This window comes from Bos javanicus, chromosome 9, assembly GCF_032452875.1.
Source record: "Bos javanicus breed banteng chromosome 9, ARS-OSU_banteng_1.0, whole genome shotgun sequence".
In the NCBI taxonomy this organism is placed as follows: domain Eukaryota; kingdom Metazoa; phylum Chordata; class Mammalia; order Artiodactyla; family Bovidae; genus Bos; species Bos javanicus.
Genome location: NC_083876.1, coordinates 42,448,187 through 42,463,870, shown reverse-complemented (window position 1 = coordinate 42,463,870; position 15,684 = coordinate 42,448,187). Strand labels below are relative to the sequence as shown.

General features: G+C 46.2%; 1 protein-coding gene across 2 annotated transcripts in view; it reads left to right on the top strand.

The window, feature by feature from the left end:
• Positions 1 to 15,684, top strand: part of SOBP (sine oculis binding protein homolog) — a 164,528-nt gene that overhangs the window by 142,342 nt on the left and 6,502 nt on the right. For both annotated transcript variants that reach the window (XM_061427668.1, XM_061427667.1), the window contains one exon: positions 661 to 2,613. In XM_061427668.1, the coding sequence (XP_061283652.1) occupies positions 661 to 2,610 (1,950 nt within the window). In that variant the 3' untranslated portion in view covers positions 2,611 to 2,613. The remainder of the gene's footprint in view (positions 1 to 660; positions 2,614 to 15,684) is intronic.

Here is a 15,684-nt window from a genome sequence, read left to right as displayed (position 1 = left end):
CAAAAATTCTGACTACTGAGAGAGAGTGGGCAAACAGCTCAAAAAATAATTCTAGCTTGCTGCAACATCACAGGTTGGGAATAGCTAAACCTCACACAGACTTCATGACTAATTCCAAGTTTCCCCTTGGAAGCCAGACATAATGATGTTCAGTGCTCTGTGTTATTGGTTAACACAGCACACCCCTTCCAACTGCATTATCCAACAGTCAGTAGTGTAAAGTGACTTTGTGTGAGGAGAATTTTAAGGGTCTATATTTCAAAGCCCACTGAACTTTTGGGAGAATTCTTTTCACCAAAACTATCTAGATTTGCATGAACAATGAGCCTCTTTGACTGCGGAAAATATATGGGCAGGTATATGTACTCTTTGTCAGATCCACCTTTAAGTTATGCTTAAAGGGGAACAACAGTTTTTTTTTCTTTTTTTAAAATAGGAGATGGTGGTAATTGCTAGTCTGAAGAGTTAATATTTATAAAGCGATTCTGGCTTCCAAAGAGAAATCATTTTACAAACATTTAAGAATTTTACCTTTTAGAAGGAAACACTTCCACCTAGTTGAAAAATTATGATAAAGTTTGAAAAGAACCTCTATGTAAAACATGAAATGCTATCTACCAAAGTAGATTGCTTATCTTTTTTCTTATTACTGTGTTGTAGGTATGTGACTGGTGTAAGCACATAAGACACACAAAAGAATACCTGGACTTTGGGGACGGGGAAAGAAGGCTTCAGTTCTGCAGCGCGAAATGTCTCAATCAGTACAAAATGGACATTTTCTACAAAGAGACACAGGCCAATCTTCCAGCTGGGCTGTGCAGCACATTACACCCTCCCATGGAAAATAAAACAGAAGGCACCGGGGTGCAGCTGCTCACTCCAGACTCTTGGAATATCCCTCTAACAGATGCTCGCAGGAAGGCCCCCTCCCCGGTGGCTGCAGCTGGCCAAAGCCAGGGCCCTGGCCCATCGGCGTCCACCACCGTCTCTCCATCTGACACTGCCAACTGCTCTGTCACTAAAATCCCTACGCCAGTGCCCAAGTCCATGCCCATCAGCGAGACGCCAAACATCCCTCCTGTCTCCGTCCAGCCACCTGCGAGCATCGGGCCTCCCCTCGGAGTCCCGCCTCGCAGCCCTCCCATGGTGATGACCAACCGCGGCCCGGTCCCGCTGCCCATCTTCATGGAACAACAGATCATGCAGCAGCTCCGCCCGCCCTTCATCCGCGGCCCACCGCACCACGCCTCCAACCCCAACAGCCCCCTGTCCAACCCCATGCTCCCCGGCATCGGGCCCCCGCCAGGCGGCCCCAGGAACCTGGGCCCCACCTCCAGCCCCATGCACCGGCCCCTGCTGTCGCCCCACATCCACCCCCCGAGCACCCCGACCATGCCGGGGAACCCCCCGGGTCTGCTGCCCCCGCCGCCTCCCGGCGCACCCTTGCCGAGTCTCCCCTTCCCGCCGGTAAGCATGATGCCAAATGGCCCAATGCCTGTGCCCCAGATGATGAATTTCGGGCTGCCGTCGCTCGCCCCGCTGGTGCCGCCCCCCACCTTGCTCGTGCCATACCCCGTGATCGTGCCCCTGCCCGTGCCCATCCCCATTCCCATTCCCGTCCCCCATGTCAGTGATTCCAAGCCCCCCAACGGGTTTTCCAGCAACGGGGAGAACTTCATTCCGAGCGCCCCCGGCGACTCCTCGGCGGCAGGAGGCAAGCCAGGCGGACACTCCCTGTCCCCCCGGGACTCCAAGCAGGGCTCGTCCAAGTCCGCGGACTCGCCGCCCGGCTGCTCCGGCCAGGCCCTGAGCCTGGCGCCCGCGCCGGCGGAGCACGGCCGGAGCGAGGTAGTGGACCTGACGCGGCGCGCCGGCAGCCCCCCCGGCGCGGGCGGCCAGCTCGGCTTCCCCGGCGGCGTGCTGCAGGGCCCGCAGGACGGCGTCATCGACCTGACGGTGGGCCACCGGGCCCGGCTGCACAACGTGATCCACCGCGCGCTGCACGCGCACGTCAAGGCGGAGCGCGAACCCGGCGCCGCCGAGCGCAGGACCTGCGGCGGCTGCAGGGACGGCCACTGCAGCCCGCCCGCCGCTGGCGACCCGGGCCCGGGCGCCCCCGCGGGCCCCGAGGCCGCCGCGGCCTGCAATGTCATTGTGAACGGCACGCGGGGCGCCGCCGAGGGCGCCAAGGGCGCGGAGCCGCCGCCCGAGCAGCCCCCGCCGCCGCCGCCGCCGCCTCCCGCGCCCCCCAAGAAGCTACTGTCGCCGGAGGAGCCGGCGGTGAGCGAGCTGGAGTCGGTCAAGGAGAACAACTGTGCTTCCAACTGCCACCTGGACGGGGAGGCGGCCAAAAAGCTGATGGGGGAGGAGGCTCTGGCGGGGGGCGACAAGTCAGACCCGAACCTTAATAACCCCGCGGACGAGGACCACGCCTACGCTCTGCGGATGCTGCCCAAGACGGGCTGCGTGATCCAGCCTGTGCCAAAACCCGCGGAGAAGGCTGCCATGGCGCCTTGCATCATCTCCTCGCCCATGCTCAGCGCCGGGCCCGAGGACCTGGAGCCTCCACTCAAAAGGAGGTGCCTCCGAATTAGAAATCAGAATAAGTAAAAGGTTTGTATGTTCACCGGGGCTCTTCTCCGCACGAGTCAGTGCACTGCTCCTTACTTCTTATAAGGCAAACGCGTGCAAAGGGGATAGAGAGGGAGAGAGAGTTGTGTTGACAATCATGGTTTTACGTTATGTGTTGTACACTACGCCTTGTGTGGTCACATACTACCATCATTTTGATCCAATTCCTATTTTACAGCTGAGGGAACTGAGTCAATAGCAAGTGCCATGCCCGAGGTCACTTAGTGATAAAGCCCAGTCTTGAACCTGAATTGAAACACTGTCTACTAATTACACTTTTGTTCTTAGGCTCCTGTCTGTAAGTAGAGGAGGATGCAGGGAGGAAGGAGCAAACGATTACTCGGAACCTGTACGTGTTCAGTCATGAGATTATAGACTGACTGTAGTAAAAGGTGAGCTGAGCCACTTCCTGGAGCTAGCTGGTACAGGCATTGGCAGAATGTCCCAACTCACCAAATGTGCTCAATAACCAGGGAATTCCATTTGCAAGATGAGAATAAAATCTAAGCTTCTTAGATGCCTATGCCAACTGAACCCAGGCCATGAAGCCCCATTTGCCTGGTCAGGTGTTAGAGCAGCTCCTGTTCTTGGGATCTCTTCCTTCATTTGTCACCAACCAGCATTCCCCAGGCTAGGCCTCAAGCATCACTGACCAGCTTTGCTTTCTCCCCTTTTTGGGACTCAGCAGCTCAGCTGATGGGCTGCTCACCTCGCCAAGCAGTGGGAGGCTCTGGCAGAGAAAAGGGCAACAGTCATTGAAGTGGGTGAGAGTGCACATCCCTGACCTTGGGGGGGCGGGGGCAGGAATCATTAATACCAAGTGAACCATGAATAACAAGTCCAGAATTTCAGTTAGGGGGAGGGCAGTGAGCCTGTGTGGCTGCCTGTTCCTCCCGCCAATCCTGGTTGAATAAGCATTGTCTGCATTTACAAGGATGAAGATGAGGCTTGGAGATGTTGCCCAAATCAAAGCTGGTAAGTGAGGGAACTGGTATTCGACTCGGGCCTCCTGGACCCAAATCCTGGGTGCTCTCCTCTGTCCACAAGGACAGTTAATGTTCTGCTGGGGTTTATCAGCTGTTTATGGAGAGGAAAGCAGGGGAATGAATATTTATTGAGCACAAAGCTTGTGCACAGCTCTCTCCAGGAGCGGAGGTCAGGGGAGTGGGGCGGGGGACAAAGTGAATCTGGGGCAGCGCCTGTCCTCAAGGCACTTTCAGTCTGGTGGCGGTGTACGCCGGGAGGAAGGAGGTCTGGCAGGAAGTGTAGCTTTTAGGAAGAACAGTGGCTCATATTTGTATGTGCAGGTCTTTCTCTAAGTATTTTTCAGTAGGATATCTTTGGGTCAGGTTTCATTTGGCAGTTGTCTTCATTTTACTGATGAGAAGACTAAGGTGTAGAAATTAGGTAACTTGCCCAAGATTCCAGGATTTCCATGTTAGTAAGTTGAGATTCAAATTTAGGCTGTCTGACTCCAGGGAATACACTGTAGATATTAATTGGTCCCTTTGTTATCCTACTTGATGAAATTCTTTCATTCACCTCAGTTGTCTTGGGGGAAATTTCCTAGATAAAAACTAAGCCTACCCACCAGCTTCTCTAAGTGTTTAGACAGTGGTTTTTTGTTTGTTTGTTTTTAGCATTTTCAGTTGTATTTTTCAGCAAGAACAATGAAAAAACGAGAATACCAACCCATTACTTCACAGTAGGAAATACAGATGTGGACAAGAACACTTGATGTGATGTGTCCAAACCATTGTCCCTCGAAGTCAGCACCTTTACCCAGACACTTACCTGACTTGTAACCAGGAGTTTGCCTGGGAAGCTCGGAGCCCGTGAAAGGGACCTTGATGGATGATGCAAGAAGGGTTTCTCATAATTTGAGGCTTCCTTTTTCATTGATGGCTTTGCCAGTAGGAGCAGAATACTAAAACTCAGCTCACCAATCCTTGATTTTACATCTGCAAGTTCTATTCTCTAAAGACAGTCTCAGCCTTCTGCTAGTCACCTCAGTTGAAAATGGCCCTAATTTCTCTACCAGCGTAGTTTAATCTGGTTGACAAAGCAGTGAGTAATGCAAAGATGTACTACCAAAAAAGTGATGGCCTTTAGAAAGCCAAAAAAGCATCAGGAACTGTCATTTTAAACACATTCTAGTGTCACTCATTCAAATGACATTAAAGAAAGAGCAGGAGGGTGAAAACTTTTACTACCATTACTAGAGTGAGAAGTGACCAGGTCAGGGAGAGTGTCACTAGTCCATAAGTAGCATGGGGCCAAAAGAACATAAAAGCATGAAATATATGAGGGCTATTTCGATGATATATATTTCTGAATAAGGAATCAGGCAAGGGTCTTGTACGTGGACCAGAGTCATTACTAAAAATATTAACCTGGCTTCAGTCAATTTTAGAAGATGCAGTGACGAAATCGCCTACGGTCCCCCTGAGATTGGAAAGTTCTTTTTTATGATGGGTTTCCCCAAGAAATTACAGCTTTTCTCTAAACCTAGAGACTCTCAGTCTTTGCCAGCTACAGTGGGGTGACAAGGCAAGTGATTTAAGCTGGGGGAAGAACGCTTCTGCCCCTCTAAATCACATCGCCTCTTGCCCTCTGTAGTTCCATGTCAACTCATAGCACAGTCTCAACCTGCTGTAATTCACTCACATCCTCTGACCCTTCCTGATTTTCTCTGCACACGTGGAGCTGTTTTTCTTCTATGCCTTCAGAAACCCTGCCCATGTGTGGTTACAGAAATTGGAAATGCATCCATTAAATAAAGGACTGCATGACTTTTGTGACCTGACAATGAACACTGTTTGGTGACAAGTTAAAGCCAAAGGGGAAGCATTAAAAACCAAAAGCAAACCCGGGCTGAGTTGGGGTAGATGAGGCGGAGGTGAGTGATTCTTCTTGAGCTTGTTGGTGACTCGTATTCTCTCTCGGCATAGAGTTTGTCAGTAACTGCCATCCAGGTTTTTCATTCCTTTTGCTATGCCCACAATTTTCATACAGTATGACTATTTTAAAAAATCATTTAAAATAGATTCAAAGCAGACTGTAACTTGAAATCAGTAGTCCAAGGCAGCTGCTTGTTACCTTCAAAGAAATCATCATTTTTGCTAGTTCTCGGCAATCACAGGGTTTTGTTTTTTCCTTTTGACTGTTTCTGTTCCTGGTTACCTGACTTTATGCATTCTTGTTCGTTGATATGATTACAAGTGATTTAAATAGGCAGATATTTTCCTAGATGCAGAACTAATTAAGTTTAGTTGAAGATTTTAAAAGGTTGGAAACTTCCTTTAATCTTCAACTTTTAAGATGCCAAATACCAGTTCTGCAGCTTCTGTAAGCTGAAAATAAAATCCCTCCAAATAATAAGGAAAACAATGTATAAACATTTCCCAAACTCTTCTCTCCACAAAGAATTCCATTTATAAATGGAATACTCCTTTCTTTGTCTTTGCCTTGGAGTTTGGGGGATAGCTGTTTGTATTTGTGCATTTTCTGAATTTCAGCAGTTTACACTTGTTTATGGTACAATGGGGAGTTCACAGTAACCATTTGCAAATGTTTGAAGTTATTCAAAAGAAAATATCCCCCCTCCTTGATTTTCCAGGGAAATGACATCTTCTCTTTAAGTAAAATAATCAATGGAAAAAATGTGTACCATGAGTAACCCTTTCATCCTCACTTTTTCCATTCCCAAGGAGTGGCAAGACCAAGAACTCCCCACCTTTGTGGCCCCCAAATTTCTTACGTGTTTCTAAGACCAGAAAGAAAATCTGAGAGTCTTGTCCCCAGCTCCCACTCCAAGATGCTCCCCTAACTCCAGCAGCAGGAGTTCCTTCCACTTTTTGTTTGCTCTGAGAGGGCTGAAGAAGGGATGGGGGGTGTAGTTTTGACTTTTGGGAGTTTAGAGTTTAATTATTAGCCTGACCACGGAGCCACAATCCCAGAAAGGACTGTTTCAAGAAGAGGGCAGGGGACTCGCCTCATTAGGAAAGCCCAAAGGATGGAGGTGACAAGTAACTTTTTGCCAGTTCAGTTTCTCCAGCTAAGTTTGAGAGAGTCGGCTGTCTGCAAAGTCAAGTCCATATAGTCGAAATTGACTATGGATGCCAACCATGAAAGCAAGTAAAAGAGGAAACCCTTCGACTGAGAAGAGGAAGTCAATACAAATAAGATGTGCTCAGATTCTCTGCCAGACTTAAGATTTTTAATGTGCTAGTACTTAGTTACTGGAAACATTCATTGGCGACATCATCCCTGGTGGTGCAGCTCTGCCTGTTTGTTGGGATGCAGATGGCTGCCCAGCTCTAGGTCCAGGTGGTTCAAAGAGCCAGCAGTGAGGAACGGCCAGGTCTGTGTCATGCACACACGTGAGTGGTGAGAACCGGAGAGAGCGCTTGCTATGATCATTGCAGACTCATCAAGGAGAGACTTATGGATCAAGGAGAGACTTATGGATGAACAGTGTCAAAGCTGCTCTTAGACACATCTCGCTTAGTATTGCTGGGTCTCTTTTAACTTTTAGGACAAGGAGATTGAAAGAGGGTTTTAATATGTAGGCATCTGACTTTAGATATTATTTCAATCAAATTATGATGGAATAGGAAATGACATTTGTGATCGGGTATTTATTTCTTTTAGATATACCACAGCCCTCCTCCTTCAACAGGGCTGGGACTAGAGTGAGGCCAGAGAAATGCTTAGCAAGGACTCCAGGGTCAGGCAGTGTGGCATGAGTCATGGACTTGATCCTGATCTGTGTGGCAGCTCCCCGACCAAAGCTGGTCTCCATGAACTAGTCTATGCACAGCCTTCAGCCACTCCCCCTGGAATTTTGTGGAAAGCTTTATGTGCCTGTGAGTGGAGGCATTTTCTTGGGAGGAGCAGTTCATAGATTTTTGACTTCAGAAAAAAGTATCTTACATATCTGACGTATCTGCAGGGTTATTTTATGTGATCACCAAGCAGTATCTGAGTGGAAGTTTTTCTTGTTACTCTGAGGAAGCTGAATTAATTGTAAATTTCCCTTAAAACTTGGAATTTACTTTTAGCAATTTTTGCTGTGGACCTAATATTGCAAAATCATTGTTACAGCCATATAATGTAACCCTTGTCTCAGTAAGATTGCCTAAGTGACAAAATGCAAAAGGTCACAGACCTTTCTTCAAGTTACTATAACCTGTGAGTATCTGTGGGGAAAGCAGAAAAGGGAAGCAAGGAAAGGAACAGGTTCAATGCTTCTTCACCACTTGGCCTTTCAAAGTTTATGCTGTGTAGGCAGCGGCTGTCCTTCACTGGAAAACCATCAACCCTGCTGTTAAGGCCAAGGGAGTGGAATGGCTCGAGTTGGAGAATTGGGTAGATCAGTAAACACCAGAGCACTGGTGTGGCCATATCTGGGAGCACCACCAATACCCATTGTTCCTTAGCACATGCTTCTTCACCTGGAGAGAGTGTGCTTGGAAAGGTGAAGGCATTTGACTAGCTATTAACAAGCCATGGCCCAGAAGGGCACTGGAAATAAGCTCCCCATCTAGTTTCCAATGAATCGCTCCCTTGCTGGCTCGAATGACTGCCTGGGCATCCTGGTTCAATCATTTACACCTACCTCCATGCAGACAAGCATCGTGGGGGGCAGAGGTGTTTGAGGACCAAAACACTCTGCAGCATGAAACACTTACCTCATGTTGTGGAACACCCCCACCACCAATACACTGCCTTTCCCAGACTCTCTTGTCAAAGGGATTGTGTCAGCGGCTGAGGGTGGCCGCCGTTCAATCTTCCTTCACCCTCTCCCATACAGAGTTGTTTTGTATTCTTTTGTTGCTGGTTTAAATAAATATACATGGATGCATGTTAAGGAAATGCATTCTGCATTTGTAAACTTTTTTTTTTTGAAATGCCTCACAAACATAAAAGGAATCTATTTAAGAGAAACAAATAAATTAGTTTTAAAAGATAAACAATTTAGCCCTGGCATCATTTAACATGGTCTTAGTCTCAAGAAAAAGGAGTAAATGCCATCTCAGATGCCAGCTCTAAATACTAACCCCAGAGAGGAGTTCTCCAGATCTGTGGATTTCCACAGCACTCGGCTTGAGGAAAAATCAGGGTGGGGTCAGGATGGGGAACATGAGGCCATCAGCAAGGAGGGGAAACATGCACACACGCATGCAAATTATTTCAAGAGTCATTTAAAAGATTCTAGTGAAAATGACTAGAGCAGAAGCAAAGGATGACAACAACAAACGTTGGAATAAATCTCCTATGCTTTGAAAAGCTCCTGCATGTACTAAACGTTCTTAATTTGGACCCTCCTCAAGCTGCCCCTGAGATCCCTTAGCTCTGAGCTCCTAGGACCACGCTGTGGCCATAAGCAAGAATGTGCCTGTGCGATTTTACCCAATGCACAAGTCTGAATAGGGAGACGGGAACGCGAGAGCAGAGCTGCCTGGCCACGCGGGTGTGGGGTCAGGACTGGGACAATCAAAGCTGCCTCACGCTGCCCGGCCTCATTCCATCCAGAGACTTGGCTGCGATGCTGGTTGTCTCATCATTTCCCCCTTTGAACCTCTGGTTTGTTGTCTTTCTGTGATAGCAAGCTGTGTTTTGTTTTGGGTAGAAAGGGAAGTAAGAATGTGACAGAAGAACAGAAGGGAGAAACACACTTTATGGACTCGTTTGATATGAAACGTTGACCTCATGTCCAAAAGATGCAATTAAAGAGTATATCTCTCCCTCATTTGCATGGCTTATTTCCCCAGACGTGTTTTTGGTATTGAAAATGAATGGTATTCCCATACAACATGTGTCTCAATTTGTAATGATATCCTCCTTGCAGCTGGCTTAGTTCTCCAACTGTTTCTAAAATGTTACTGTCTTAAATTTGAGCCAACCTACAATAACAAATTATCTGGAAGCAACGTGGCTGAGCTGCATTTGGTGAGAGAAGGGGAAACCCTATATTTCATCCTTCAACTCTTGTTTTGGAAATTCAGAACCGTAACATGATCTTTTTCTAAGGAAATCTACACATGCACACTTTAAAAATTGTGCATATTGGGTGTTGTGGGAGCAAGAATGAGCAGGTTTAGGTTTCTCTGCAAAGTTCTGCATCCCATCAACAAGCCCTTTTGATATTTTAAACCCATATTTAGAGTAATTTCAAGATATTTGGAGCACATGTGGTTAAATGTAAAACTTTGTCATTATGATTTGTTGGATGCTTTTATTTTAAATATTTATAAGCCGTTTTTAAGTACTTTATCCAAAAGATTTCTCCTGCTAAAATACTATAATTGAGTGGTATCTGAGCATCAACTGAGCGTATAGTAGACAGAGGGTGAAGTCACTGCAACACGCATGCACGTTCTTCTTGCTTTTCTGGTTTTGATTCAAATGTCGTTTTTAGTAGATTCAGCTTATTTTTTAACTGTATAAAAAGTCATGAACTGGATTGGTTGTCTCTGATATTTTTTTAATGACCAAATCCCCCAAAGGTAAAATGTTCAACTTGAATTATGTCGATTCCTACCTCTTTTTTTTATCCTGAGAGTAATTAATAAAACTTTCCATTAGAGTGTTGGATTGGAATCTGTGCTCGTAGGAACTTAAAAGTGTCATATTGTTCCTCTGACATGTCTTAGAGACAGTTTATTGGTGGTTAGATTCAATTCTTTACTATTCACCCTCAGCCATCAGAAACTGAGACATAAGATCCCATCTTTATCATAAGTAGCCTGTTTGAGTACTTAATATGAAAAAGAGGAGAGGGGGAGGAAAAAACCTTTTTCCAAACTTAAAATCCATTTAACCTTCAGAAGTTATAAATTTCAAACTGACCACAGGCCTCTGGGGCTCACACTCTTTATGGCTGGCAAAATACAACTTTCTGGTAAGAATGGGGGAAAGAAGGCTTTAAAAGGGCTCATAAACTTGCTTGGACATCTACTAGCTCTTACCAAACAGCATTTTCATGAGTTAAGTGTAAATGAGTCAGAAACATATAGATTGAATTTCTCTTAAAATACACATGGGTTTAAAAATTAAGGCCAAAGTGCTTGGCAAAATAAGTTTTGGTTTTAGCCAAACCCCAAATGTTTGAAAAAAATAGTTCTACAATTTGCCAAACCAAAAATATATCCAGGTCCCTCCATTCCTCTCATTTAATACGATGGCATCATAAGCATGGGACTGAATGTCTATTTTCATATCCACCAGGGTTTGAGCAATGTGACTCCCAAATACTAACAGAAAAACTATGAAAAATTTTTTTGTGGAAAAACCATATGACCTTGAAAATGAAGATGAGTAGTCACTGGTTCAGAGTTGTGATTTTGATAGCACTTCTCACTGTCTGATCCTCTGATCAACTTGTTCTCTGTCTCAGCTGTGTGTGTGTGTGTGTGTGTGTGTGTTTGATGTACAGAATAATAACTTTTTAAAGATCCTGTATTTGAAATGCTTAATTTTTACTTAATTAATATACCATGATCCACAAAAGTTAATAAACTCTTAATCATATCCGAACAAAGGGAGGCAATCCCCTTTTACTCATTATGGTTCAAAGTTAGTCTTCATTTATTTCCCTAGAGGGTAAAACTTATCCATTTTCAACCAACTGTCTTGAATACTGACTCCATGCAGGAGACGCTGTTATTAAGAATTAGAAGGAAGGAAGGAAAGAAGGATGGAGGGAGGGAGGTAAGGAGGGAGGGAGGTAGGAAGGTGGGGAGGGGAGGAAGAGAAAAGCCAAAAAGTGGGAGAGGGCGTGGCAGGAGTCTTTGACTTGTTTTGAGGAGCCAGTGACCTGAGAGAGACAAGAAATAATCAAGGTCACTGTTACAAGCCTCATGCAGAACCTGCGAATGGATGTGATACTATAGACAGAGTGCTTTGACAAGAGCAGGGACCCAGGCAGTTCACACTTTGTCATAACTTAGTACCCAGCTTGGGGCTGGCAGGATGGGCACATGAATGAGAAGAGAGGGTCAGGAAGGGCGTAGTTAATGGTACCATGGTAGGGCTCCATACAGCAGGTGAATTTGGGGTTAGGTTCTAAAACCCAGAAGGGCCGTAAACTGGCAGTCAGGAATGGGGGAATAGGGGAGGCAGTAGGGTGTCAAAAGCCGCAGGTGAAGAGAAGAGAAGCCACATGAGGGAGGGCTGTCCCCTTCACCCGACTGGAGCAGAGGACTTGGCTGCAGAGAGGGCGAGGCGGGAGGCTGGACGAGAGCAGAGGACTTGGCTGCAGAGAGGGCGAGGCGGGAGGCTGGACGAGGGCAGAGGACTTGGCTGCAGAGAGGGCGAGGCGGGAGGCTGGACGAGGGCAGGTGGGTAGTGGAGCAGGGGGTCGTGGAGCTTGTGCTCAGAACATCAGGCAACGTCAGGAATGGCTGGAGGTCTGTGTTTGAGGAAAATTCCTTTAGCAGCTGTTTGCAGACTGAAAGGAAGCAAGAGAGAGACTGGCATCGCTGAAGCTGATCCCTGCATTCTGATGACAGGCTAATTACCAGAGTGAATTCTAAACATGGCAGGACGTTCTCGCTGCAACATGGGGGGATGAGCACTGCCACATCCACATTTTAAGTATGAAAAGCCATCGTAGCAATGCACAAGGAGGATGGACTCTTTTCTTTGAGCCCAGAGTAGGCCTAAAAGGCTTCATGGCACACAGTGGAAGGAAACCTCAAGACGACAGATCATCCCGAAGTTCAGGCCCCAGATTGTCATGGAAATAGGGCTCCATCCTTCTGACCACCCACCAGCACACCACCCCGCCGCCGCCGCCGCCCAGCCCACGGCTGCTCTGAACCTTAGGCTGCTGGGGCAGGGCGTGGTGCAGGCTGTCAGTCACCTCTTAGGTGCTCAAGGAAGGCAGTGGCTCACCTAGCAAGGGACGTCCCTGGATGGACGCGGAGCCTGGACAGTGGCCATAGTGATGCCCAAAGCTCTGTCTTTGGACTGAAGAGCAGCCACAGGCTTGGGTGGCTTGCTCAAGGTCAGACACCGGGAGAGATCTTCACAGAAACTGAATCAGATCCCCCCAGGGCCAGCAGGTACTTTTAAAAGAGTTTGGTGACTGTGGGAGATGTCCTTTTATCTTTTTAACTCCCCAGACCAAAGGCCTTCTGAAACTTTTCCTCGTGGTGAAGTGGACTCCCGGTAGGAAAGGGAGGCAGTGTCTGGTTTAGGGGTACACACCTATGCCTTGAGGTTGGGCCGGCCTGTGTTCAGATCCCAGCAGAGCGGATGATTGAGGGAGGAAGTGGTTTCTCTCCTGGAGCCTAAGTCCCTAGCTCATCACGTTGCTGGGAAGAACAGATGAGGAAACCTAGGTAGAGTGTGGTGCATGTGCGGTACCCAGGAAAGCGAGTTCCTGTCTTATGAGAAAAGCTACAGTGCCTGGGAGAGGAGCCCGGGGCTGGAGTGAGGTCTGCTTGGGTCTGAAACTGGCTATGTTGCTTATTACCAGCTGTGAGTTTGGACAAGTTTTATAACTGTGTTGTGCCTACATCGTTCTCACTAAACAGTTGTAATAACTAATATTTCCTGCAGCCTTTTTAGATGTAAGCAGTGTTCCAGATGTTATATGTGCACAACAACCCTCTGGGGTTTTGTTATTAAACCAATTTTATAGATGAAGAAACTGAGGCACAGAGACGTTAAATATCCTACCCAGAGTCACTAGCCAGTAAATGGCAGTCCTGGGATCTGACTGGCAGCCTAGCTTCAGAGTGTCCCTGCAAAACCACTGAGCATGTCTTATATACAAAAAAAATGAAGGTAATAAGCCCCACTTCATAGAATTATCGGGCTCTAGTGTAAACAACGGAAGTACAATGCCCAGGAGGTTCCTGGTGTATGTATAGTAGGTGCTCATTATAAGAATTGTCGGGGTAACGCCTGCAGCCCAGAACTTCTTCCCTCAACGTGTCATGGGACGTCATGAAACACTTCCATGCTACCAACCTCGGAAGTTAGGGAAACTATTCCAGAAACCCTCCTAAGATGTCTGGTTCCACTTTTATAAGCAGAGACTGGGACACGCAGAGCACGCAGAGCTCAAGGTCACAGAGTGGTGCAGCCAGGATTAGAACCTGAGTCCTCTGCCTTTCCTCACAGTGGGACACGGGATACGACCTGGGCTGCTTGAGTTACACACCTGGTGCCAAGGACCAGAATCATACATTTGCCACCTGCAGCATTGCTTCCTCACACCGGGCAGCTGATTTCAGAGAGGAAATAGGTTGTACCTGAGTATCTGGGTGGAAAGGCCGGAGAAAAACAATTATTAGCCACACACTCCATCTCATTGTCTGTTGGGGAGGGGGCGGCCGGGAATCAGTATGCTTGCTCTTATTTTTCACATGAAGTTTCCTTAAATATGAAGCCCTTCTCTCTCTATTTCTCCTTCTGTCTTTCAGCTAAAGGGCTGGTTGTAAAGAATAAATGAAGTGTCAGACCTGTTTCCCAGACCTAGCCTAAAAATCTTAAAGTCTGTTAATCCATAGACAATAGCTACTTGCCACATAAAGCTGCCTTTTTCTCTCAGTTTTTTTTTCTTATCTTTTCTTTCTTTCCTTTTTTTTTTTTTTAAACTTAGACTGCCTCATTCAGATTATATAAATAAATAACAAACTCAATCTTAGTACAATAAACATCTACTTTTGTGTCCAAGGCAGATTTTTTGGAAGGCACATGAGCCAACATCAGCTAGTTTGTGTATTGGCTAGGACTTGAATGAAAATGCAATTATTATTTCTTGTCAAATAATTTCTTGGAGTTCTTGTCTCTAAGGCCTCTGCCAGCTTTGACATCTGCTTGTCAGGGGGAGGAAGGGGAGAGATGAAACCTGGACTAGGGGGCAGCACTCCGAGGGGAGTGTGGACTTTGGGGTTGTAGGAGCTGGACTTCAGATTTGTCCCTTTCTAGCCGGTGACCTTGAGCAAGTAAGTTCTTGGCAAAGTTTCCTCATCTGTAAAATGGGGACAGTGATAAATACTTCATTAGCATTGTTGTTTCAATAAATCAGTATATAAAATACACTTGTTTTCAAGTGAAATAAATATGTAAAAGTGCCTAGTCCAATACTTGACATAAAGTAAGTGCTCCTTAAAATTTGACTCTTTGAAAACACTGCAATTTTCCCAAACTGAACAGGAAGAGCTTGGTCCCGAAAGTCAAGGGGCATAGGGATCGAGGCTTTTCTTCCAAAATTTCTTGCAAAACATTAGCTATATCATGTAATTCTTTGTTTATTTTTCTCTTTCATGAATGGATGTAGCCACTTGCTCCAGCACATTTGTAAAAATGTGTGCAGTTAGTCATGAATCCCTGCCTGTTTTTAGAAAAGGACCAGAGACAGGGTAATTTGTTTTGCTTAAACTCTCAGGTTTTAGAAAGGACTTGAGGTGGCTAAAGAAGATCCATTGTCCAGGGAGAAGATAAAGGCTTTTGCAGTGCACAGGAGGGGTTCTGCAGCTCAGGCTTCTTTGTCCCCCAGGATCTTTTAGAGGTCAGCGAGAGATAGCCGTGGCCACTCGTGTGAATAAACAAGTTTCTCTGCCCATTTGACTCATAGAACCAGCTAAACAAAGAAAAACAAAACTTAAATTTGTAAAACAAAGAATTAAAGATGGAGTTATCCCCGTTGGGGGTCTTATATGGTTGGAATTTTTGTTGATTAAAGAGTAAAATAAGAGATATTGCTTAAGGAGGAAAATTATTTAAAAAAAAATCAAGGCCTTATGTTTGGTCTAATTTTTTTTTTCTTTTAGATAATATGAACCTTAGCTTATCAGAGCTGTGGGGTGGGCAGCTCAGCAGTGATGGAACTTACCATTGGTCCCACAGCCTTCTCATCATGGGTTATTTCCCAAAGCAATCATGCTATAAACAAGAAGCGATGTTTTAAAATTACTTTCATCAATTAGCAAGCAAGCTCTAAGAAAAGAGATGCCATGTACTTTGTAAATTAAAATGGTTTCCAGCTTGGTAAAAGCCATTTCAGAACTCTTCACAAACCAATGGTGGATGGAG